The sequence below is a fragment of the Equus asinus genome, chromosome 19 (genome assembly GCF_041296235.1).
Source record: "Equus asinus isolate D_3611 breed Donkey chromosome 19, EquAss-T2T_v2, whole genome shotgun sequence".
NCBI lineage: Eukaryota > Metazoa > Chordata > Mammalia > Perissodactyla > Equidae > Equus > Equus asinus.
This window is the reverse complement of record NC_091808.1, coordinates 5,759,864-5,786,001: the sequence shown is the minus strand read 5'-3', so window position 1 is coordinate 5,786,001 and position 26,138 is coordinate 5,759,864. Positions and strand designations below refer to the sequence as shown.

General features: G+C 42.6%; 1 protein-coding gene across 14 annotated transcripts in view; it reads left to right on the top strand.

Annotated features, from left to right (window-relative positions):
* AGAP1 (ArfGAP with GTPase domain, ankyrin repeat and PH domain 1) overlaps window positions 1–26,138 on the top strand; it is a 559,975-nt gene that overhangs the window by 359,765 nt on the left and 174,072 nt on the right. For all 14 annotated transcript variants that reach the window (XM_044751550.2, XM_044751551.2, XM_070489343.1 and 11 more), the window contains one exon: window positions 13,398–13,566. In XM_044751550.2, the coding sequence (XP_044607485.1) occupies window positions 13,398–13,566 (169 nt within the window). The remainder of the gene's footprint in view (window positions 1–13,397; window positions 13,567–26,138) is intronic.

The following is a 26,138-nucleotide window of genomic DNA, read 5'->3' as shown; positions in this document are numbered from 1 at the left end:
TCTTTGCTCTTAGCTGGCCTGGGCCCCGAACCTCGCATGGATGATCCTGGCTCAGCTTGAAAAATTCTGGTGAGATTGGGATCAAGAAAACTAACCGCACTGTACAGCCAGACCTCCCTAAGTATAGATTAGCTTACGTTTGAGTCGGAGGAGAACACACATACCTAGGACATTATGTGAATGACGCAAAATCTAAATACACTACTGGAATCCCCCCAAAAAATCCATTTAAAGGTAGATTAGGAACATACACAGATGGCAAGGAGCAAAGATCTGGAGCTCTGTAGCAACAAATGTACCTTTTCCGTTCTAGTCTGACTGCCCGTTTCAGGCAAAGGGGATAAGATTCATAAATGATGTGTCGAACCGCAACTGGTATTTCTGGGAGAGTTTCTAAGATGGGCAGGAGTCAGCGCTGGGGAAGCAGAAACAATCCCAAGTTTGTCTGGTATCATTGGGACGAAACGGATAAGCCCTCTGTGTCGGGGCTGTGTCGAGGTTGGGACAGAAGCTCGTGTCCTGGAGTCCTCGAGTCCGGCACATGTTCTCTGCTTCCCCTGGAAACACCCACAGTCCAGTTATCTGCACAGAGCAGTTTCACCATCAGGCCTGGCCTTTCAAGCCAGTGGTGAGAGCAGCACCTCTAGGAGCTTGATGCATAGAGTTTGTCTGCTTCAAACTGTATTTAATGCCTCTTTCCAAGAAGGGCTTTGAGGCAGCTCACAACAGACAGTTGATGTGAAAGTATATATATGAAAACCCACCTATATAGTCACGTGAGAACATAGGTCCATATGTTGATGCACACACAACTGTGGGCACAATTTCATTTTAATTTTTCTTAGAGAGAAGGAAATCAAGGTGTGTTGGATCTCTTTGTCCTCCAAACTGTCTTTACCTCCGTTCATCTTAACATTCCTTTCTTCCTTGGTTTCCGAGGTGTTCCGTCAGCTCCTGTCTAGTTCAGTTCCTTCTGGGGTGCAGGTGGAAGGGGCCCTGGACTGGAACCTGCAGATGTGGTTTTTGATCCTGGCATGGCTCCATCCCCACCTTGGTGGCCTGGAGGTGGCTCTGTGGAGCCCTGGGACTCGGTGGCACTCTGTGGAAGTCACTAAGCCCCTTTCAAGGTTGATTACTCTGATTGCTCTGCTGGCTTCTCTTCCTCCGCCAGAGTCTTGGTCTCCGCCTTCCCTCCTCCCTGGGAATTCATCCAGGAAGACTTCAGAAGTCACACTTACAGATGATTTCCCAAACCCTACCTCTCCTGAACTTTCAGACCTGCGTGTCTGCTCCCTTCCTCTAGAGCGCCATCCTGCCCATCAAGTTTTTCAAAACCTGTCCACTGCGCGGAGAATACCAGTTCCTCCTGTGATTCCTGTTACTTCATCTTATAATTCTCATCCTATTTTGATTTACTTGCCTCCATTTGATTCTTTAAAAGGTTTGATGATGAGGATTCCCACTCCTCTTAGGATGGAGTCCTCACTCCCTGGGCCTCACCTGCTCTGACCCAGCTTACTTCCTCAGGTCACCTTGCATCCATCCCCCAGCCTCTGTAGTTTTTTTGAGTTCCTCACACTTGCCGTGTGCTCTGGCCTCCAGGTCCTAACAAATGCAGCAGCTTCCACCAGTGTGTTCTTTCTTGTCCCTCCAGCTCGCCAGATTAACTCCTGCTCATCTTTCCAGTCTAGTCTTAAATGTTACTTCCTCTTGGAAGTCCCCTCCACTAGGCCTGTTTGGGCCCCCTGCGGTGTGTGCCCTCATCTTACTCCCTGTCCGTGCTCTCTTGGCTTATTTCATGGCTTGATTCTCCCGCAAGACTGGGAGCTCCTTGGAGCCAGAGACCTTTTCGTCCTGTCGCCAGCATCTCCCTCACGTCAAGAACTGTCTTGCTGAATGAATGAATGAATGAATGAGGACACAGTTAGCCCTACGCTTGGCCTGTCCTCACATCTGTAGGGCTTTAGCTCCTGAAACCATAGCAAAAGAAGCCACCGCAGCGGTTAAGTTCGTACGTTCCGCTTCTCGGCGGCCCAGGGTTCGCCGGTTTGGATCTGGGTGCGGACATGGCACCGCTTGGCACGCCACGCTGTGGTAGGCATCCCACGTATAAAGTAGAGGAAGATGGGCACAATGTTAGCTCAGGGCCGGGCTTCCTCAGCAAAAAGAGGACGACTGGCAGTAGTTAGCTCAGGGCTAATCTTCCTCAAAAAAAAAAAAAAGAAAAAAAGAAGCCACCATGGGATGCTCTTAAGCCACGGAAATATGTCATGGTCATGTCCAAGCTCCATTTGCCCCAAATTGAAGAAAAGAGCTCCAAGGTGGGAGAGGAGTTTGAGGGTTCTTTGTTTTCTAATTATAGCAAGATACATATAACATAAGATTTACCTTCTAACCATTCTTAAGTGTAGAGTTCAGGAGTGTTAAGTGTATTCACATTGTTGTGCAACCAATCTCCAGAACTTTCTTATCTTCTCAAACTGAAACTCTCTCCTTATTAAACACTAACTCCCCATTCCACTTTCCCCATCCCCTGGTAACACCATTTTTTCTGTCTCTCTGGATTTGACTACTATTAAGTACCTTATGTGGGTGGAATCATATGGTATTTGTCTTTTTGCCCCTGGCTTATTTCACTTAGCATAGTATCTTCAGGGTTCCTCCATGTTGTATCATTTCCTTCCTTGTTAAGGCTGAATAATATTCCATTGTATACATACAATATCATCATATATGTATGCACACCTCATTTTGTTTATCTATTCGTCCGTGGATGGACCTCTGGATTGCCTCCTCCTCTTGGCTGCTGTGAACAATGCTGCCGTGAAACATCAGTGTACAAATATCTCTGTGGGGCTTGAGATTTTAATATAAAACTACAATATGGGAGAACTATGGAAGATGGCTGAATTTTAAAGACATCCCACCTTAACCAGGGCCCTGGTGGAGAGAAAGCACTGAGCAATTTGCGGGCTCCGGTCATGAACACAGTGGATGGTGGAGGCTCAGTAACCTCAGTGGCGGTCCAGAACCCACGGGGTATGAAAGCACGGCTCTCTCTGTGTTTGCCAAGTGCGCTCCCACGATGCAGGGGGCTGCCCCTGTCTGTGCGTCCGGTGACCTGGGAGATACTTTTGGCATTCGTCCAACCACTATCTGCTCATGTGATAAATTATTTCTCTCATTTCTCAGTGCTTTCAAACCCATGGAACAATACTGCCATGGCTGTATAAATATTTTCATGGAATAGCTACAACTTTCATTGAAAAAATGACCAAAAGATGAAAAACTCCTATCTATGGCACAGACACAAAAAAGTTAGATTCTTCATCAAAGTCTTATTTCTGCCTGAGAAATTCCTTGTTTATTTTACGTAGCCCTCACGGTTTAGAAAGTGTTTAGATTTAAAATAAAATGGCCAAGGGGCTGGCCCCGTGGCCGAGTGGTTAAGTTCGCGCGCTCCGCTGCAGGCGGCCCAGTGTTTCGTTGGTTCGAATCCTGGGCGCGGACATGGCACTGCTCATCAGACCACGCTGGGGCAGTGTCCCACATGCCACAACTAGAAGAACCCACAACGAAGAATACACAACTATGTACCGGGGGGGCTTTGGGGAGAAAAAGGAAAAAAATAAAATCTTTAAAATAAAATGGCCAAAAGGCATGCTCACCATGATAGAAGTTGTCTGAACATTGATAACAGACAGAGACTGTAAATAGGGCGAGACTAGAAATATAAAGTCTTCGTATCTCCATAAAAGTTAAACCACCAAATATCCTAGATCTTACCTAAGAATTCTTCTGTTTTCTTGCTTTTCTAAATTTAAAAAAAAAATAGAGTATAGGTGTGTTTCTGTAAATATACAGATTTCACCATGTGGCTTGTGGATGAGTCCTTGAGCTTCTAGCAGAGTCCATGGGATGTTGTCTTATCAGTATGCAGCCTGATATTTCATCCTTTGTACCCATTCTCTCTATCACTTTGTTTTCCATTTTTGGCCTTTTCAGTGTTAGTAGTGCCGGCCAGAAATTCTGGCAAAGGGTTAATAAATCAAAACCGTCTGTTTTCTTCCCTGACAGTAAGTTGCCACCGAGAACTCTCTGTGGGAGACGATGGACGCGGGGGGTCATGAGGAAATGTTCTTCCACTTCTTCTGAGAAATTGAATTTCATTATTACATTTTATAAATATTTCCTTCTGTGGCTCATAACCTGATTGCCGCCTTGTTGCTAGGGTCTTGGGAGGAAGGGGGCCGTGGAGGCGGAAAGGCCGGCTTCTTCTCAGGTGTGCCTGTGGCCCCAAATGGAAACCAATCAAGGTGCGATTTATGTTCATTAAGTGCTTGTCAAAACTGAAAAATTTTCTAATCAACAGCAATCTAGCCGCGGCCCCCTCGATGGCTGGGAGCGCCGCCTCTGCAGCGTCGGCTATTTGCCTGTTACAACTCTAGGCTAAAAATCCGCTGATGATTACATTAGGCTAAGCTGCGAAGTAAATGAACCATGTCTTATTTAGGTGCCACTAGCTTCAGTGTAGTCCTGCCCCGCAGGGCACTTGATAGCGGTTTATGGCTTTAAAATTAGTGTAGCTTCCCATTTGCTGCAGGGCGCTGCATGTTATGCCTTTGAACTCCATAAGCAAAGAGAAGGGGGCCTTTTGTTTTCCCCCCTGATTTTTCTCCCTTGCATCTTAGCGATTTTGTTTTGCATCTTTTCCAGACGGCATTTTGCAATAAAAATGTCTGACTACCCTCTACATGCGTCCGCAACCAAAAAAAAAAAAAAAGAAAGAAAAAAGGAGGAGAGGGAGAAAAAAAGAAGAAAAAGTAGAAAATGTCACACGTTTGCAGAGGACAATTTTTTTTTCCCTATGCTCCGAAGTGAAAAATAGCTTTGCAGGTCACCTCTAATGGCTTATCATGTCAGAATCGCTACCGAGAGTGGGAACAACACCTTTAGCTGAAAAAATGATGACATAAAAATCAGAGGGCAGGTATTTCAGTATTTTTATTGGAGAAGAGTAGGAAGAGCCATTTGTTGAGGTCTTTGGGACTCTTTTCAAGCACTTCCTATATTATCTCAGTTAATAGTCACGACAATCCCAGGAGGCAAGAACTGTTATTACCTCTATTTTTGAAGATGTGGAAATGGGGACCCAGCATGAATAAGCAGTGTGCCCCCTGCAGCCAACTCCTAAGGGATAGAGGTTGGATGCTGGGTGCTCTCACCCTGAGCCATCCTCTGGCCAGGAGGAAGCTGACTCTGTCTTCTGTCGACTTCCTTAGTTTAAGAAACCAGAAGATGATGGTCATCAGAGAACTGACTCCTATTCGTTGGAAATGAAGCTCATTCTATTACCGTAAACCGCCTTGGCGGGCAGGAGTGTTAAGAAAACAGAATAACCGTAAAAGCAACGCATCGGGAAAGAATAAAGAAGGAGACCTCTGAACAGCCCTGGTGAAAGTTTAAAATAGGAAGGAGTACTTAAGTACTGTGATGGGCAAGAACTGAAGTGGAAACTCCCACTTCTCCTTGGGTCAAATGGCAGAAGGAAAGTCGTAGCATCGTTAGTGCCCTCAGAGGACAGATGTGTAGGCTCTTCTGTCTTACAAGTGCTGCATATTCTAGCAAATTCATCCCAAGGAATCTGAAGCTTTAAAGAGCTTCTGTTAGATCTAATCTCACGATGATGAAAATTCCTCTATAATTCACAGTTTCCCAGGTCTACTACTGGTCCAGTTGTTTCAAGCCATATTTAATTATTGAAATACCTGTACAGCTGAGCAATGGTGCTGGCTCCTTGAAGTTCAGTGTTGTGAAATCTCACTCATGCTTGCCTTGGGAAGAAGCCTACAGTGAGCGAGACGACCGGAAGCCGTTTTCCTACCCGACACATTCATTTTGTACGGGCTAGGTTTGAGCACGCATGGGTTACAACTGGGTAATATTCAATTTAACCTAAAATGAGAAAAATCTTTCTTGCAGTGTAAGGCTCAATCTACCAGGTCAGTCAAGTCAGATACGATCAAGAAGCAAAAGGAAGATGCATAATTCAATTTGGAATTTTCTGCTATTTTGATTTAGATTATAATAACCCAGCCCCCTGGGCTCATGTTGGACTTTGGCCCACACGTGTTGGATGCTGTGCCCTGCAGCACGTGGCCTGGAGATGTTGGCCCTGGCTGGAGGGTCAGAGCTCTCTGTTGTCCACGAAGCATGCCACCTCTGATCCCCTATGATCCTTCACCAACTCTCCCTTTTACCATGTCTTATGTAATTACCTGGGCCCAATAAAGCATTTATTAAGCAAAGAATCAGCTCATAACCCGTAGCCTTTGCCTCAGTCACCCTTAGACATCCAATTTGCCACGTACCTTCATCCTGTGGTGGCCGCACGTCACACTGACACACACGTACAAGCATTAGTCAAGTGGTCTTTGAATGCTCCGGCAGCCCCGAAAGTGAAACACTGGAATTCTGTTGGCTGTCCTGGGAAACAAAATTATTTCTCAAAGGGTTTTATCCTTTAAAGTTGCCTCCTAGCCTGCTATTGTGGCTATGATCCTTTGGAGAGAGGGGAAAATTGTCTTCTTTCAGTGATGTGATCTGAAAGAAAGTGGCCAGAAGGTTTTTTCATAGTTTTACGAAATATTGTATCTTTTTAGTCACTTTCCTCTGTGCCTGTGACTGTGTATGAGGCTATTGTTTATGATTCTTAAGCGTGGGACTTGAGCATTCGCGTGGTCTCTTTGAACGGGCGATATGATGGATGTCTTTATAGATTCGTTTCCTTTGAAAATATTAAACGGAGTTTGGGAAAAGCAGTACATCTGACAATGGCTTCTCTTACATACTTTTTTGAGCCCAGAAGTAACGGTTTTTAAAAATAGAACTTCTACAGACTGCTGCTTCCTTTTCAACCTGGACCTTCATGAAGTGTCGTGAAAACAGGGAATAATGAGTCATCCCTTTCCTCCAGGAGAAGACAGACAAGTCAGAAGAAACTTTCCAAAATCCTTGTTCTTCCCCCAGGCGTCTTCATAAAATCAGACTCACAGAGCCCTTGGCTGTTTCGTGAACATTCAGCTAGACTAGAGGTTCTCAAACCTTTTGTCCTCCGGAACCCCTTTACTTTCTTTAAAATCATTGAGGAACTCGAAAGAACTTTTGTGTCTGTGGATTGTATCTATTGATATTTTAGCATAATAGAAATTAAAACTGAGAAATCTTTGAAATCTTCATATAATTCATTTAAAATAACAATAATAAACCACCCACTAGGTAATATTATTACAGGAATACCATTTTCATGAAAAATATATTTTCCAAAAGAAAATCACGGGAAGAGTAGTGTTATTTTACTTTTTTTTTTTTTCTCCCCCAAAGCTCTTGCATGTCTGGTTTAATGAAAGAGAGCTGTATTGTCATGTGCTTCTGCCTTCCCTCTGTTGTGATATGTTGTTTTGGTTAAAGTGTGTGAAGAAACTCTCACCTTAAAGAGATATTTAGTTGGAGGAAGGACAAGAATTCCAGCAGCCATTTCAGATCATTGTGGATGTTGTTGGGTGACTACACCAAAACTCAACGGGTGACAGTTTCTTAAATCTTAGGAATGCAGTGTGGAATCTGAAGCAATGTGAGATCACTAAGTTTTTCCTCCTCTGCTACGTTACAATCCAATGAATTGTCTTGCACTTTTCATGATCTTTTATCCCGGGGTGTGACACCATGTGTCGGTCATTTAAAAAAATACTGTTTAACTGAGGTATGTAGATTTCCAGATGCTTTTCGTCATATAATCTTCAAAATCACATTCATTTGTATCACCATCAATCTTGTCAGAAAAGTCTGTAAGTGTTTGGAAGGTGTCAAGCTCATGGTGAGAGACACAAGTTTTCAAAATTCACCTTGTCGCTGGAAAGCCCAAATTTTATCATTGGCCACTAATACTGTCAGCCGTTTTCCTTGCCATGGTTATTTTGTTCGTTTTCAGGAAAATATCAGTCAAGTACATAAGACTGAATGACCACGGTTAGTATCTGACATAGTCATTCTTTCAGGTAAAGATGTTGTCCCAGCGAAAATGTGGCTAGTTCAGCTTGCAACTCAAACAATTGCAGAAGTACTTTTTCGCAAAATCAACATCAGCCTTCGGGATGTGGCAGAAATGTCTAATGTCTGCTTTCCATGTCATCACCCAGAAAATTAAAAGACATGTCCTTAAGGGTTGAAATTTTTAAAAATCAGTGGGGTTTGGTTTTTTGGGGGGGGGGTTATTAAGAGCATTCTTAATTGAAACTGTTTTTGTTTGTTTTTATTTAGAGAGCATGGCAATGAATAATATAATAACTCCTAGTACAGTTTGTTGCCATGCCTTGACTACAAAGCCAGCAGTGCTACCCACTCTCCCATTTGCACCATCAAAGTGAATTCCAACACAGTGAAAAAGGCAGCCAGTGTTTCGGAATTGTTTTAATATAGTTTTGAATTTGTGAACCCCTGATAGGGTGTCAAGGACCACACTTTGAAGATTGCTAGGCCAGATGATACAAAGAGGAAAAACCCAATTAGATTGCCCGTGGCAGAAAGGCCAAAGCAGATATCAGTATGTCCTAACACTTGTCTAACTTAGACAAAATATTGCATATTAATATAAAATATTAAATTTCTCAACATTTAGGTACAGTTAGAAACCAGAACTTACTGGGAAAGCCTAATTGGAACAAAGATTTCTGTTATTTTTTCCATCACTGAATTATGGAAATGAGGAGTCTTATTACTTTTTTAAAGTATGTGTGAGTGAAACTGGAGTGATGCGGAGTACAGTCTCTATACTGGAAGAGAGTAGAGTTGGAAACATGGGTTTTATTCTGTTGACCTAATTTCGAAATGCCAATGGTATCATTTATGCATTTCAGCTTAGCTTTAAGATCTTGTTAACTGCTTTTAGTGCCCACACATCAAGCAAACCATCTCTCACCAGACAGCCAAAGGTAACGGCCGGATGGGAGGCAGTGAGAATCAATATACTAAGAGTATTTTTAGGAACTCTTGATGGATTGCTGTATTTTGAGCTTAACTTCAAGTGCCAAATGCCCCAGAGCTGACTAAGATGAACTCACCATTTACTGAGGACTGTACCGGCCGTCACGCTCTTCCAGGGCTCTGGGATCGCCAGGACAAGACGTACCCTCCTTTGCCTTTGCAGTTCTGTGGGTTTTTTTAGTAGCCTCATACAGTATTTTGAGGAAGACCTTATACCACTCTCCTTGCCAGAGCACAGGGTCACCTGGTTGATGACCTCCTCGTCCTGGTACTGTGCAACTGTGAGATTTTGGGACAACATCATACAGCAGCGAATCAATTAATTCTTCCTATCAGGAGGGACCTAGTATGCCAAGGCGCTAATGACTCGGTGGCCCTCTCCGAAGGCAGCCCCACAGAAGGTGGGAGCCCCGTTAAGCTGAGCTTCTGTCAGCAAGCTGAAAGCTGTGGGTCTCTGACATGGCTCTCAATTGCTAGCAGGTTTCTCTCATTGCACCTCATTTGCATCTGGGACATCAATTAGCATGTTTGTTGAGGCTAATTGAATGAAACTCAATCATAGCTCTTAATTGCTTGACTATGTGAAAAGAAATCACATTAATGCAGCTAATTAAGTGTACAGCAATAGATGCAACATAATTAGGAGCGAAATGTAAAAAACAAGGGATGGCAAAGGTGCGGGAGCAGGCTTGCAGGGGGACGCCATGCACAGTTACGGAGGTAGCGACACGTTCGGGAGTGGGTCCCTTTGCTCGGGCGCCTGCTTGGAAAAAATAATCTGCACGATGAGCATGGACAACTTGAGAAGAAAAATGCAAATAGGTTTGCAATTACTACTTTTTCAAGCTGTTGAGGGGCAGGAGATGGCACCTCTGGGGGGCCTGGCTCTTGAGTGGGCCCCAGGGACTTGTTAAGTGCTGTTTAAAAGTACTTGGCTTTGAATTACCCTCATGCCTTGTTAAAGGGTTTTTTCCCCTTTTATCTTCGATCAGCATTTTCTGCAAAGAACGCAGAGAAGGGTACTATCTGTAACATTTGCATATCAAAATCAAGCTTGCTGTCTGTTCCACCCAGCGAGGGCCCTACCTCAGACCCATCGGGTGCACATCCCACTTCTGAGGAGGCGACATTGTTTAGTGGTTGTCGCTTTAGTTCCGCAAGTACCAAGCTGGGGAGCGATGAAAAGGATGAGTTCTTGCAACAACAGAAAACTCAATCTCGTTTCTCTTGGGAGAAGCCAGAAGCCCCAGACTCACGGGTCTGCATTCCACCTGTTTCTGAGCCACAAAGTCCAAGGGCTTTTATAGATTAAGCAATGCGTGTCGTAAAGTTTGTAAGACTCATGGTGGCTTGAAATATAAGAATTGCCAAATTTATAGTCTGATTCTTCTTTTAGAATTAGCTCTTCTGAAGTTTCAGTGCCCAACTCAGGCAGGAAGACAGATCCCCCGGCCCATGCTGAGCCAAAGATAGATGTGTTCCCTTGACGCATTCAAATCCCGCGCAGACACTTGGTACGTTTCTATAATAATTTTAAATAAAATATCCTGGTTATTGTATGTTAAAACATGCCTATTAGAAGAGCCCATGCTGAGGCTCAGTCACTATCTGATTAGCCTCATTTTAGAGCCCATAAGCAATAAATGCTCAATTACGTTCCTGTTATTGTATTTTAATTTGTTAAGAATTGGCATTAAAGAAGAAAGTTATGGCAAGTTGATACTTTTAAAGGAGTAACTATGCAAGAGGGAATTCATTATTTACAAGCCTCAACTTTGGTTTTGAAACTTGGGTTTTGCTTATTTTGGGTGGACATTAATGGAAATAAATTACAGATGCTTAAGAACGACCTTTGTTTTTTTTAATGACCTTGACCGTTAGCCCTACACTAACCAAAGGACACTTCCTTCTTTGATGTTCACCATCCTCATGATGAGCTTGCTCATGAGACGTTCTTGCTTTCTTCCAGGCTGCCTTATCCTTCAGTTTAACTTAACGACAATAACTTTCTCTCCATCTTTGGTCCGCATCCTTTCAAAGTCACAGCTTTTCTCATGGTCAGTTGTATTTGGCGGGGTTTTCTGAGCATCTTGGCTTCCATGTGGAGTCTTCAGTCTGTTCCCAGCCGGATACAGCCCGTCCCTTCCCCAAACCCGCAACTCTCCTCCAGGATGGCCAACCCCAGCCAGCCTGCCCTGCGCGCGCCAGGACCTCCCTCCCTGAGCTGCCCTGGGAGATCAGATGCACAGCTGGACCAGACCGGGGTGGCTCCGTGCCTCTGCTTCCGGCTTCCGTGGCTGACAGCAGATGTGTGGGTGCAGGTATTTCTCTCTGGATGGTTTATCATCTGCTGAGGAAGGCCCAGCCTCGCCCCTCCCTCTGAAGAGCTGGTCTGAATTTGCCCCCACTGTGATGCAGCTTCTTATCTGATCTCCATTTGTCTTCTGTCCCGCGTTCCTCCTCGTTCTAGCCTCGGCTTTTTGACCTTTTGTTCTGCACCAGGAATTGGTCATTTGAGGTCACTCCTGGGTGCTTGGCGAACCTTCTAGAGTTCTGTCATCTCCACCAGAACGTCTCTCCCACCATGGCCGTGACCTCACATTATGTTGTTTCTCTTCCTGCCCTTCCTCCTCTGTTGAGAATTCCTCCACCCTCTTTCCTGAGTCTGAGTTGGCTTCCAAATGGCCCCACCTCTAATTGCCTGGATTGTGAGGTGAAGTCTCTGCTCTTGATACTCAAGGCTGGCCCACCCTCCTACAGATGGCGGAGAGAATGGCAGCTCTCTCACGCTCTCTGTCCCAAGGACCCACGTTTGCGTTCCTTCCCCTGTATTGGAATCTTGTACTTTTGGTTCCTTTTTGTATCATTTCTTCAATTGGCAAGCTGCCTGGTCATTGACAAACCAATGGCTGCTTCTCAACCCCTTCACCAGCTGGCATTGTCCTGAAAGTGCCTGTTTCCCAGAAGCCACTGGGATCCTTCTCTTGGCTTCCATGCCACTCTCTGGGCCCCTCGAAGCTTCCTCTGTATACTGTGGCCAACTTTCCTCGTCCTACAGGCAGGGGCTCCATCCTTTGCACTTTGCTTCTAGAACTTTCTCTAGTTCTCTCTCTGCATCAGTTGACTCTGTTAGTTGGCAGGTACAAGCAAACGGCTCACTTTTCCAACCTCCCTGAGTCCCTTGCAGCCCACACCCTGGTTTGTTTGGCAGTTCTTCTAAAATTACGTTGACCTGAACTTCATTGCTTATACTAAATACAAATTTATTGGTTTTTCCCTTTATATTCCAAAAGGAATCCAACAAGATTCTGCCAAAGAAAGAATCTGTTTATTTCATTTCCTGCTTAGTCTTAAAACACTTGAAATGCTTTATACCTAAGAGCAATGTAGAATATATCCTTTCTTAATGTGCACTGTTGATTTAATAATATGTCTACGGAGACGAGGAGATTCATTGACCAGAAAGTGCATGAAAGGGTCGTAACTCCTAATTTGCCAACAGGCCCCTCCCCCTGGCTCTCGGTTGTCCTCTCCCCTTTCCCCACCCATCAGCCAATTATTAGGTATTCTTTTGCTTCTCACTGAGTTGTTGAGTGACTGCGCCAAGAATTTCACCATCTATCTAGGCGTCCCTATTGTTCCCTGATAACTGCTAGTCATTCGCCTCCAAAGCATAGAGAACAACAAGATACTTCTTCCAAGTACAGTGTGCTACTTGGAGAAGCATACTTCTTGAGTACCAAATAATGTACTTCCCTCTATTTTATCATCCGGCTGTTACACCTCCATCCATGACCTCCGTGTTGTTTCAGCACCATACCACTGACCCCGCGGACATCTTCCTGGTCCTGAATAAAATGCTTGACTTTTTATGTAGAGTTTCCTCCTGAGTTCCCACCAGACAGCTTCAGTGTTATCTACATGTTTAATGGTATTGCCATCTGAGACAGCAAGGTTTTACAAAACAGTTTCTATTCCATGAAATTTTACCTACAACTTATAGGAAGAGCCAGGATCCTAAGCTGCCATCTAATTAGCAGCAGGTCAAAAAATATGATTTCATGTGCATACTTATTTCTTCAGCTGGTTTCTAATCCCCCTTAATGGAAGCATCTGCTGTGTCACCTTGTATTTCCAGGGCCTGGGTTAGTTCAGGACACAGAGGCAGAGCTCTGATTTCGATATAATGATGATGCCTTCAGTACTAGACAGATCAGAACCTCATTATTTTTAAAACGCTTGCCACAGTGAAAGGGTCATAGGATTACAATTCACGATGTCTAATAGAACCCCTTGTCCTAGATTGTAAAAGGCCTTCTTTTTAATCTCTCTTGGATGTTTAACATTTTGAACAGGATTACATGCAGAATGTTCATGGTAAAGAGATTGACCTTCTGAGAACCACTGTGAAAGTCCCAGGGAAGAGGCCACCCCGAGCCACGTCGGCCTGTGCGCCCATCTCCAGCCCTAAAACCAATGGCCTGTCCAAGGACATGAGCAGTTTACACATCTCACCAAATTCAGGTAAGCTTACAGCCGACACGCCTAAGAAATCAAGTATGGCGGCAGCGATGGAGGGTGCTGGCTGAGGACAGTGTTGAGCTCTTTTGGTTAAGTGGAGACCTTAGATTAAGGTTTAGAAGCCTCATCTCTTCTGTGGATGATCGTTTCCTCTACACCGGTGGGTTCCATGACTGCCAAGAACAAATGGTGGCACTGAGTCACAGCTGCACAAACCAAACCACTAGGTTTTCCCACGGCTGGTAGTTGAAAATAGATTTTTATATATGGTTGAGGATTTAAGGGCCTTCTAAAATACGTGAATTCATTGTTAAAGTATCAAGGATTAGTATCAACTAATTTGTAGTAACTCTGTGTATAAAAGTAGAAAAGCCATGTGGAGCAAGATTTAAAGGAAACCATCACACTTACAGAAAATTTACATTCTCTCAGTTTTATATTGTAGCTATTATGTTATTCTTTGACACAACTTTAGTTGTCTTTATTCTCTGTTGAAGGAGAATTGTTTTTCCTTCAGGATCAGAGAACGTTAGTGTTTTCTCAACGTTAGGTGTGTCTGGGAATTCCTGACCTTGGTGTACAATTGTAAGCCGTTGAAAGTGTCATGGTTCATTTTTGTTGAAGAGTCTTGGCAAATGATTGTCCTCTGACTTTAATGTTCCCTTGGTTGCTTATCAGAGAAGAAGGTGTTAAAAGCTGCTTGAATCTTCCCACTAACAAACTCAAACTCTTTCAACATGTGAAATCCCTTCACAAATTTTAGTTCTATTTTTACAGTAAAAATTTCCTTTCTTGTCTCTAGCCTATGTCGAATCTTCTCAAAATAGATTTCTGTTCTGCAGTCATTTCTAGCATATGTGTCTGCTTCTTAAAGATGCTGCATTTTTCTCTTTCTGAAATGTTATATGCTTTTAAAGAGGGATGATGTTGACCCTGCAGATCTGTGGTGTAAATGACATTGGTTGGTGAAAGCGGGGTAATAAAAAGGAGAGAGAATTTGGGGTCCACCAGCCTGGGTTCTACTGTGTGGTTCTACTGTGTGGCGTTGGGCAGGTAACTCAATGATGCTTTAACAGGACACTGGCTGGTCTTGCCTCGCTTGCCTATGACACAGAGAGGTGATGGCAGGTGAGAGAACATGTGAAAGTGCTGCGAAACTCATAAAGTACGACATAAATGTCAGCTGTTGTTACTAATTAAAATAAAACTGGACTTTCTGCTAACAGACATCAGTTCATTCCAGAAAGGTGATAAGTTTATTTTGCTGGCCTCTTAGGACCTGCTGACCTTTCTTCCTAGGCATACATGGTGTTTTCCTTTTCAGGATGGTGTGCTAATGTTGTGGGATGGGAAGGGAGAAAAGTGCCCAAGAAAAAAATGTGTCTATAGTAAATAAAAAGCTAATGCCTTCAATACTTTATTTATTCAAAAAGAATTTATTGCATACCTCTTCTGTGCCAGGAATTGTGTGTACTGTGAATACGGAGTCCCTGACCTTCAGAACTTATATATGAGGCAGTCACCTTATAACTGGCTAATTTTTCCACTTCCCCTTGTAACCCATCATGTCACATCTGTCCATTTATTTATGCAAGTCGGCGCACATATGGAGTTTCTGATGTGTACTAGACACAGTCCTGAGCTAAGGGAACACAGAAGAATAAGACATAATGCCACCCTCAGGGATCTCACCCTCTGGGAGGTGGAAAGGACACAAGCAGACTGGTAAATGCGGTGCGGTGCGGTGCGGTGCGGTGCGGTGCGGCAGGCCATAGCAGGGCTACGTAAGGGGGCATGAAGGCCCAGTGCTGATGTGGTCGGCTCTACCCCAGGAGGTGGGGGAGGCTTCAGGGCATGGGGGACTCTTGGGCTGGGTGTGAAGAAAGAATGGGAACTCACCAGGCACATAGGATGAGGGGAGAGTCCTGATGATCTGAAGAAGTGCTGGATATGCAAGACTTGGAGTTTGAACTTCTTAATCTGGAGATGTGTGTTCTTTTGGTGCTCAACTGCCACTTGTTGTCCTAAGGAAAGTGGAATGTTTGGTAACAAACAGAAAATTAAAAATGTCATATATGTCATGGGTCTCGGCTCAGGGAGTGAGTTTTCCATGCCCAGCTTCGTTCTCTTTAAGACTCTTGCTATTGGGTGGATGGGAGGGCTCGGAGCATGGTTGAAATCCCTTTTCTCTGGTCACACCCTCACTTTACTGCAGCACGTCCTTTCCTGAGCCAGGTTAATCTCCGTACAGGGAGCCTGGCTGATTTTTTTGGATTGCAAGTAGGGACGTGAAAGTGGGGTATGATGTCCTCGGGAGCACAGTACCACTTCAGGGGAAGAAAGTGCCTCCTGGTCACGGCTGTGCTCAGGGTTGTGGCAACCCTCGTCTCGGCATGCAAGTGACGTCATCGGCAGGTGTCCAGGAAGAGCATCCCTTCCTTCTGTTGTTCATAGAGCGCTCACGTGAAGAATTCCAACAGAGCAAATTCAATTTGAAGCAAACTGATGCTAGTTTTAACTGATGGACTTTTAGCTAAAAATCGGTATAAGTTATTTTAGAGCTTTTTGCTAAAGAATTTAACGTGCTATTCTAGCCTTGTCCTTCATTCTCGACTCATTTGAAGTCTGCTGTTTTATTTTAGAGCTCTGGGTTAACTGCAGACATTTGTTTCTTTTTATGCTTCCTTTTCTCTTTGATTTTTCTTATCTCAATGTTATTGAATTAGATCAATGTTTTGTGCCTTGCTTTCTAGTAACTTTTGCATTCACATAGACCTGAAATATAGTATGTACCAGAATCTTTGTGCATGACACTTGTTATTGTCTTAGAATAAATGTCCTTAAGTGAACTCTCTATAAGATTCTTGATACATATTTCCAAATTAATTTCTAGAAAGGTTTTGTATAAAATACTCTTCCATTCATAAAGTGAGTGCCCATTTCACCCCCATACACTTGTTAGCATTGCTATTAATTATCATTTTTAGACTTTAAGCTAATCTGATAAGCAATAAAAATATCTCGTGTTTTATCTGAATTTCTTCAATTAGTAGTGAGGTTGAACATCTCATGATTACTGGTCATACATATTTCTTATGTTGTAATTGTTTAGATGTATCCTTTGCCCATTTTTGCACTAGATGTTTGTCTTTTTCTTATTGATATGTAAGAACTCTTTATATATCAAGGGTATTAAGACTTTATGATATATTTTGCAGCTATTTCCCCAGTTCATTATTTGCTTTTTAAATTCTGTGGTCTTATTTACATATAGAGGTTTCCCCTGTTGAATATATAATCGAATCATGAGCATTATACTTCTGTGGTTTCTACTTTAGATAGTTAGAAAGCCCGTAATAATCCTGAAATCAAATCACAATTCATATATATATTTTTTTGAGTTTTACAATTTTATTATTGTTTTTCTCTTTTATAAGAAGTATTTGTAAATATTTAACCCCTAACCCACCTTTAATTTGTTTGGGTTGATTATATATGGTAGGAAATCTAATTAAACTTTTTCTTCAAATAGATTACTAACTGTTCTTTCTCTCTTTGTTAAGTTGTTTCCTTTCCCTGTCTATTCTATTTGTCACCTTTATTGTACAACTAACTCATTTTACCAAATAAGCTATGTTTCTGGGCCCGAGAACCTGTTCCATTGACCTGCTGACTCCACTTTGTCTTGTCCTCTGTGGGTTTACCACACTGTCTTAGATTTATGACTCAGTTTATATCTGGTAATATAACACAGCTTAATACTCTTTTATTTTATAGTTTTTTTGGCTATTGCTACCCATTTATTTTTTTCCAATAAACTTCAAAATAACTTGAAACCTTCTCTTTTCCCCTAAAAATAATCCCATTGTGACTCTAATTGGCATTATTATTTTTTTTTTTAACCTATCAATTGTGGAGCAACTGACATCTTTACTATATTGAGTTTCTTATCACAGAACACAATTGTTTCCCAATTTATTCAAACTTAGTATCTATCCCTCAGTAAAGTCTAACATTTTTGTCATTTAGATCCTGTATGTGTCTTCTTAATCCACTCTGTTAGTTTATATTTTTTTGGTGAAATGTGAGACTGATCTTTTTTTTTGAGGGAGGGGATGTTGTCTATTACATCATCTATTGGCAAGAAATAAGAAAGCTCCTAATTCTTGCTTTTTTCATATCCAGCCATCTTACTGAGTTCTTGTTAGTTGGAATACCTAGATGGATGTTTCTGTTGATTTTCTAGTATATGGTCATAATGCCTTCCATATTTCAAATATTGTAATGCCTAACTGTATGTCAGTGTTGACTTTTAGTTTTTACCAACCAATTTAATGATTCAGATACTTCATTGCTTTGCCTCCTGTACCATTCACTTAGCATCGTTATTGAGTCTGCTGTATGCCCAGCCCTGATGAGTGCTTTGGAGATTTGGGGGCAGTACAAGACCCTCCCTCCAGGGACCTTACACTCCAGGGGCGGTGGAGGAGTCAGAAGATAAACAAACACAAATAAGACCATTGAAGTTGGCGGTCAATGCTAAGAAGACAAAGGGGGCAATTGGATGGAAAATTACTCATGGGAGGGGGGCTTATGTTATTTCTAGTATTGGGGAGTCGTTCGCCAGTATTGGAATGTTGACTGCGTTTCACACATTAAAATGCGAGAAAAGTGATGATCTTAATGTCAAGCTTTGCCATGGCCTTGGGGAAGAGGAAGAAAAACACACTGTCAGAGTAGCTGCCTTGCATGCAGACAACTGGGCCGAGGTCTCACTTTTGGGCTCGCACGTTAACCAAAGCAGAAGAGCTGCAGTGAAAATGGGGCAGCTCCAAACTCCATCAGGTGGTTGTGGAGTGCAGGCATAGCAGCCACAGGGCGCTGAGGGTCTCATTCAAGAAGAGCTGGCCAGTGGCGTCCTTGCCACCGACACCACTGGGAGAGAAAGCAAGCAACGTGCCTGGGGAAGGCAGAGCTCCTGATGTGGATGCTGAGGCTTGAAGGGAAGGAGGCAGATTGGGAAGCCCTGACCGTAAGGGACATAAAGTGCACCAGCCTGCTCACAAACCCCTGCACCGTTGGTCTAAAGTGAACCCACCAATCAGTATGTGCCACACACTTGCTCAAAGGCTGAGGAGAAAACCCGTCCTCTGCCTGATCAACCCACATGCTCTTATTCATAAATACGAATGCACAACCAAGACGTCTGTGGAAACCAATAGTAAAAATGTGGAGGACCAAGACAGACAAAAGGACAACTGATTCTAGAAGAAGGACAGTGATAACTTGGGGAAAGGGAATTTAAGAGGAAATTATGACTACTATTATCAGGAAGACGTAAGAGGTTAGGTGTTATATCCATAAAATGAAACCAATCAAAAATTCTCTGAAAAATCTGGGGATCAAGAGTTCTTGGAAATTAAAGAAAAAAGGTTGCAAAAATAAAAAGTTCAATGAATAGATTAAATACTGTAAAGAACATGGCTAAAGACACTGTTGGTGATCAAAGATATAATAGAAGAAAATATGCCAGAGGGGACACTGGACATGCCACTGTCTTCCCATTTGAAGAGTCAAGTACCAAGTTGGATGGGAGAGGAAACTCTATAAACATAAATAAAATCCTAAAAAGCATCCCAGATAGGAGAAGTGCGAGGTTACCTACTGAGGGAGGGAACTCTGATGGACTGTGGACTTCTCAAGAGCAACACCACATGCTAAAAGACAGTGGAAGAATTTCCTCCTAAGGACAAATAATTTTTTTTTTTTGAGGAACATTAGCCCTGAGCTAACATCTGCTGCCAATCCTCCTCTTTTTGCTGAGGAAGACTGGCCCTGAGCTAACATCCATGCCCATCTTCCTCTACTTTATATGTGGGACGCCTACCACAGCATGGCTTTTGCCAAGTGGTGCCACGTCTGCACCTGGGATCCGAACCAGCGAACCCTGGGCCACTGAGAAGTGGAACGTGCGAACTTAACTGCTGCACCACCGGGCTGGCCGCAGGACAAATAATTTTGAACCTAGAAGCCTATGCAGAGCCCAACTATTATCAATCAAATGTGAAGGTAGAAAACAAGACATTTTGATATGACATTCAGGGATATAGAACATTTCCCTCTCAATAGCTTTTTGAAAAAATTACTTAGGCATCTACTCCAGCAAAAAAAAAAAAAAAAAAAAGAAAAAGAAAAAGAAAAATCCAAGTTATTTATTTTGTCAGGCCTGGTTAGATTCCCTCTTCTGCATCATATCTCCCCCTGCCTCCAAGGTCACTCACTCAGGATGCCCATGGCAAGTATCTGCCATATCTATGCCTTTGGCATGGAACCTGCCTTGCCATTCTAATGAAACCCATCAGAGGCCACATTTCAGAGAAGCTACCCAACTGTATCTTCAGGTATACTTCCACAGAATGGCAGTCAAATGTCCAAAAGCACTTTCTGACATTAGTTTGGGGCCAGGCTGGTTTGGTAGAATTGGATGCACATATGACAGAATGCAGAGTTGTAGAGTTATTTGGACGTTTAAGTAGAGAACAGGAAAACATAATGGCCAACAGCAGGGGCTTTGAAGTCAGAAATACTCAACTGAATCCCCGTCCGCCATGTTAGGACCTTGTGAGGGTCTGTCTCTAAACCTCAGCTTCCTCTTCTTTAAAATGGGAAAATGGTACCTCCCTCCATCCTTGTGAGGATAACACAGTAGTTGCCTTTCCAAAGCTCAACCCAGGGTGACTTTTCAGAATTGTACCAGGAATCCATCCTAATAGCTGTGCTTGTCACTAGTGAAGAAAAGGAGGGAAGAGGGGAGAGAAATTGTCTTCAAATTAATTTTTAAATGCCATGGCGTGTTTGTTTATATAGCCTTTGAGTAGACATGATGGGTGAGATTTGACATACCCGTGCCCCCCCACACAAGCAGCATTGCCCCTGTGATGCAGCGACCCGGGCGGGCAGGAGATGTGCTCTTCCGGATGTCCCTGGATCTCCCTGGGGTGCCCTGCTCCAGTTCTGTGTGCCCCATCCTCTCTTGATCCCCGTGTTCTCATAATTCCTGATTGCGACATTTTGTTCCGAGATGACACACGTCTTCTTGTCCCTCACGTGTGTCTTTGTTGGGTATTTGCAACTGTGGCTATGTTTTTATGCTAACAGATTGATTCGTGGACCTTTGTCCTGGGAAACCTTTTCCCCCACTTCTCCCCCCCTTCCCCTACCCCAGGCCCCCAGTGGTTTCAACATATTAAAGCCGTCGGGAGGGCGGAGGCCGATTTTCCAGGGATGGGGGCGGGGATCTCGATGTGTTTGGAGTATTGAACTGCCGTTGACATCTGAAGTCTCAACCATGCTGTTTTCCTCCACACTTCAGTAATCAGGACATCCAGCAAACCCATAAAAAACCAAACTAATAGCATGAATATTCAGTGACCTAGAATACTAATTATTGTCATGAATATTAATGCGATCGGACTTGCTTTTTCCTCTCCTCTTTCTCTCCCGTCCTCTTTCTCCCTCTCTCCCTCTCTCTTTTTTTCCACTTAGCCGGCTCTAAAGATGGGTCATAATGAGAGCATTTAAGAGGGAGCGCGCTCTCCTCCGTGACAGGGGCTGGGGTAATAAGGAGAGCTTGATTAACGCGGTGCACTTGGGGGAGAGATGAGAGGCTTCACGTGGGCCTGTTCGGGGGAGGCAATGAGACACCGGCAGCTCTGTTGCTGCTCCCGGAGATTAATGAGGCCTAAGAGTGCATTAGGAACAGTGACAAAGGTTTGATCTAATGGGCTCAGTCATTTTTCCTTTGAGTGACAGACGCACAGAAGTAATTGGCTGTGCAGAATGGGAGCTCATTGGCGGTACTTAAGGATACATTATCCCTGTTGTGTGGCCCGCAGAGGCTGTTTATCAAAACTGCTCACACTGCAGACGCCGAGTCGCTAAGCTGCTGTTACAGTGGTAATAGCTATTAAAAAAAAAAAAAACAACGCAACATCAAAACTAGATCCGTTGTCTCATGGAAACAAAGTTTTTCTTTGTTTAGTTTCAAATGGTCTAGAAAACATTTTAGTAACTCTGGAGTCTGTTCTGGGTACTGAATGAGCTGTGCCCTCGCGCCTGCGTCCCCTCCCGGTTTGTCGAGTGGCACGCTGCTCATTAGAACCTCAGTCTCGCTTCTCACCCTGTTTCTGCCTTGGGCACCTGCTCGTATCCCACCCTTTGGACTTTGTTTATGACATTAATCCTCGGATACATAAATTGGGTGCTTTTGCTAAACCCCTTTCTAGCAACTTGGTAGAACACTCGCAAACGAAAGCCTTATTGGCTTAACATTATTTTGCTAAAAATTAATCAAAAGATCAGTATCATGGGATATTTGCTTCCATAAACCAGGTTTTATTGGAGTAGGTTTTGATGACTATTTAATAATTCATTATTTTTAGGGGAAGAAATAAACATTTTGTGGGGTTTCTCTTAGACTAAAATTTCAGGAAGTCAGCTACATTGGAAATTAAAAGACACTGAAGTTATTATTTTTTTCTCTAAAAGAGTTGCAGCATCTTCAGCTTTTATGAGAAATGCATCCTTATTGTTAGCTGTTTCTGTGTTTATACATTTCTCCCACTGAGGTTTAGGCAAATTTCTGTTATTGTTTCCATCATTAAATTGTTAACTCTTTGAGACATAGACCATTATTTCTCCTTCTTTGTTATCCTCTCCTAGTTTCCTGACCTAGCAATTATTTTTTCATTAAGTGGACATTACTGAGCATTGCCCATCATGTGAAATGTAAGTGATCAATATTGGCAATAAGTATTGTTTGGTTTCTTTCTGATAATAGTTCTTCCATTGTTGTATTCTCTGGTCAGCATGGTGGGGTCCAGTTCAAAAGTAAATCAGAATCATTTCTTCCAGTTTAAGGAAACCTTCTTCAATTATTTGAACTCCAAATGGAGCATTCTTTTTTGTAAGAACTGACAAAAGCATCTTGATCTTTGATGATTTCCATTAAAAACGTAAGAAGGATGTTAGAGATACTGAGCTATACATTTCCATGGGAACAGATATCTCTATAAATAAATAAAAAATTGGTTTAGAAACGCTTTTTTCCCCTCTCAAAAATATGTGTGTTTGGTGAAGAATAGTGTTTCAGCTGTTGACATGATGCTTTCAAGACCAAAATGGCCAGCATGGGAAGAGTATGGAAAGGGGAGGGCGCTGAGGCCATCTCTGCGGATCGTCCCAGCAGCCTTCTGGGAGGCAGCTGACCAAGGTGCTGGAACCCGGGCCTCGGGAAAGAGCCTTTCTGTGCTGGGGTCAAGTCTGTAATTGGCCTGCATGCTACATTCTTGTTCCCACGTTGACAGAGGAGGATTTTTCAAAGCGGTTGTGAGAGTTTGCCCTCTCCAAAACTTGTGGCCCAGTGTTTTTTAGTTACCACTCCACAGGGAACGTCCGTCTTTCTAGGATATTTCTAGTGAGTGGTAAAATCCGAAAGCATCCTGAGCCGCTAACAGGCAGCCCACCTTCACGTCGTCAGAGCCCTGAACCTGGGTGTGCTCTCACTCCTATGGGATTTCTCTACTCAGTTCTAAGAGATGATTTTATAAGCACTGGAAGAGAGAGAAAGAAGTCAGAGTAGGACTTCTGAGCCTGGAGCTGCGTGACCACCTTGGCTTCCTCCGTGAAACCTCCCTCAGAACAGTGCTGTCAAATCAACATGAATTTTGTGCAAAATACACCTATTGCATTTGTCATATAAAAGAGAAAGAATATTTTTAAATGGAACTATTAGGGCAAAAGCAGAAAGTGAACACTTGAATTAAGTTGTCAGGGGTATAATACCAAATAAGAAACTAGAGGATAAGATACGGACACCTTAGAATTTATGTTTTATAAAACATTATTACTTGAGTGCTATAATCGTATTTTCTTTCTTAAAGGAAAATCCTTAGTTTGATTCTCCTTTTGGGTAATATTGCCATACCTTCATTATCGCCACATTACATATAAACTTGTTCGTATAATTCATACTAAGAAATGGAGTGTCGCTAAGTAAGCATTGTGCAAATGAGCATAAGTAAGCGTTATGATGGCACTTGCCATAAACACCTCAGAATCTGTCATAGCAAGTGTTCCTTAAGCTGATAAAAATGGGCAAGAGGAGAAGTGCAGTGATGGATATTGTGCTGTAGCTGGAAAAAGCAGACTTTGTCTTTGGAATAAATATTTAAACTTATTTATAAATGTAATCACTAAAATGAGAACTTACCATCTGATGTTCTTAATATTTTCATCTTTACTGGTACCCAATACCAGATTATAGCCATCCCCAAGGTGGAGCAGTAACCCAGCGATGGGATGTGAGTGGGGTCTCTGGTTCTCTAGCTTGCCTTTCCCCATCTCGGGTTATGTCACTCATCCACTGTTTGCATCATGTCCTAAGCACATGATTTCTTTTCTTCCTCTCTTTCCTTTTATAAACTCTGACAACTTTAGCATAACTGATTGTCATCCTTTTGGAGTTTTGGAAGACTGAGAGTGGTAAGTGTGTCATTGAGCTGTCCCGGTGCTGAGCACTGCACTGGTCCAGGTAGTAGGTGTTCAAGAGAAATACCATCGAGTGAATGAGTGTTTGGGCTCATGCCAAGTCACGTTGACTATAACACCAAACCATAGACACGTGGCAAACAACATGAACAGTCTACACACAAAGAGACACCATCACGAGAGAAACACAAGGAAAATATTCAGACCTTTTAGATTTTAAAGACCAAATTAGCAATAGTACCATTTTAAGCTTTTGCTAGATGATAAACTATAGAGAAAAGGAAAACCCAGTCTTGGTGAGATTTATAACAATATCTGCAGAGGCTTTCCAGTCAACAAAGTGTTTTATGTAATTTGATCCTTTTATCAACCACATGGGGCATATTATTATCATCGTTATTGTCACCATTTTATTATTATTATTATTATTATTATATCCATTTTACAAATTATGGACTGATTATTTTCAAGATGCCCAGGTTCTATCTTATTTTAGCCCACTGGTCATTAAGAAAATTAATTAACAACATATAGCATGAATCAGAGAGGTGTTAATGCTGTTTTACCCACTGATAACTCTTCTGGGATTCTATGCTATGGAAAAATCTCAAAGTAGAAGATGTCCTTTGCAGTATTGTTTATAATAATGAGAAATTGGAAACAGCCAAAACTATCCAGAAGTTGAAAAACAATAGTATAAATTATCTACATTAAATCAGTAAGATGTTATACATATCTAAAATTATTACAAAGATAATAGAATAATATGGGGAAATGGAAGGAAGTCATATTAAAGAAGTAGAATATAAAGTTGCATCTTTCCTGTGGTCACACCAATATTGGGTAGGCTTCTAATTTACATTTTTTACATATCTGTATAATTTTGCAATATAAGTTTTAAGAAATTGGTACAACAAACAGACTCTCATTTTTTTTCCCCCTTGGCATCACATTTAGAGTAGGGAGAAAGAATAAAATGAGCTATTTCCACATTTTAGAAAATAAACGTGAACTGTCCAGTTCCAGGATTTCTAATTCTGAGGCTGGCCACAAGGTTATAAGTCGTAGTCATTACATCTGCCATCACCATTGAGTGTGGACTCATACATTCTTTTTTCTCTGATAAGCATACTGCAGAAAATAGATGACAAAAAAACTACACAGCAGTCAGGGAGAAACACAAGAGTGCCATCTCAGTAGTAGATGTGTTGAATTGCAGTCCTTTGCAAAGCAAATACCACAGAAGGCAGAGTCCTGGATGCACCTTTAAGAAAAGATACTGAATGTGTCCTTGGGAAAAAAAAAAAAACCTCTTAGCCTGCAATCCTGGTTGCCAAAAGGAAGGCAGATTTCCAATGCAAATAGTGACGCAAATGGGCCCTGCTCACAGCCCTTAAATCATTGGTATCTCACTTTTTATGGTAGTGTTGTGAATTATATCCTTTTTGGGTTTATAATTAGAGGACGGAACAGATGGCGGAGGCCTCATTGGAGGTGATGTGGCCACTGGAATAGGCTTCACTGTCCAGTCCTGATTCCAGCGAACTCATCTCCTCACCCGTGCTCACAGCAGGGCGTGGTGCCACTCTGGGTTTGCGAGGAAAGCTCGCGCTCTGAGCTTTTATAACATTGGAAGCTACATAGGAATGAAAGGGGGTGTTTCTAAGAGTGAGGCGTCTGAGGGGAAGAGTGAGTTCTTATCCATCATATCCTGTAATTGTGAATTTTTTAATTATAAAATTGCACACTGGAAATGCATGAATGCTTTACACAGGTGCTGATAGAATGCTCTGGGTGTCTCTCCCCCACTCTCTCGGGGCACATAGAGCTTCAGCGTCACCTCTTGCCAAGAGATGCTGCTCTTCAGCCTATTGAACCCATAAGTCCAATGCCTGGTACTTTTTTCCTAGTTAAAGCCTTTGGTAAGATCAAGTCCTGTTTGTGAAGATGGACCAAAATCACAACATGCAGTGGGCAAAATTTTGTATTTTCAAAGAAGCTGTTGATGAATCTCTTTGAAGGCCATG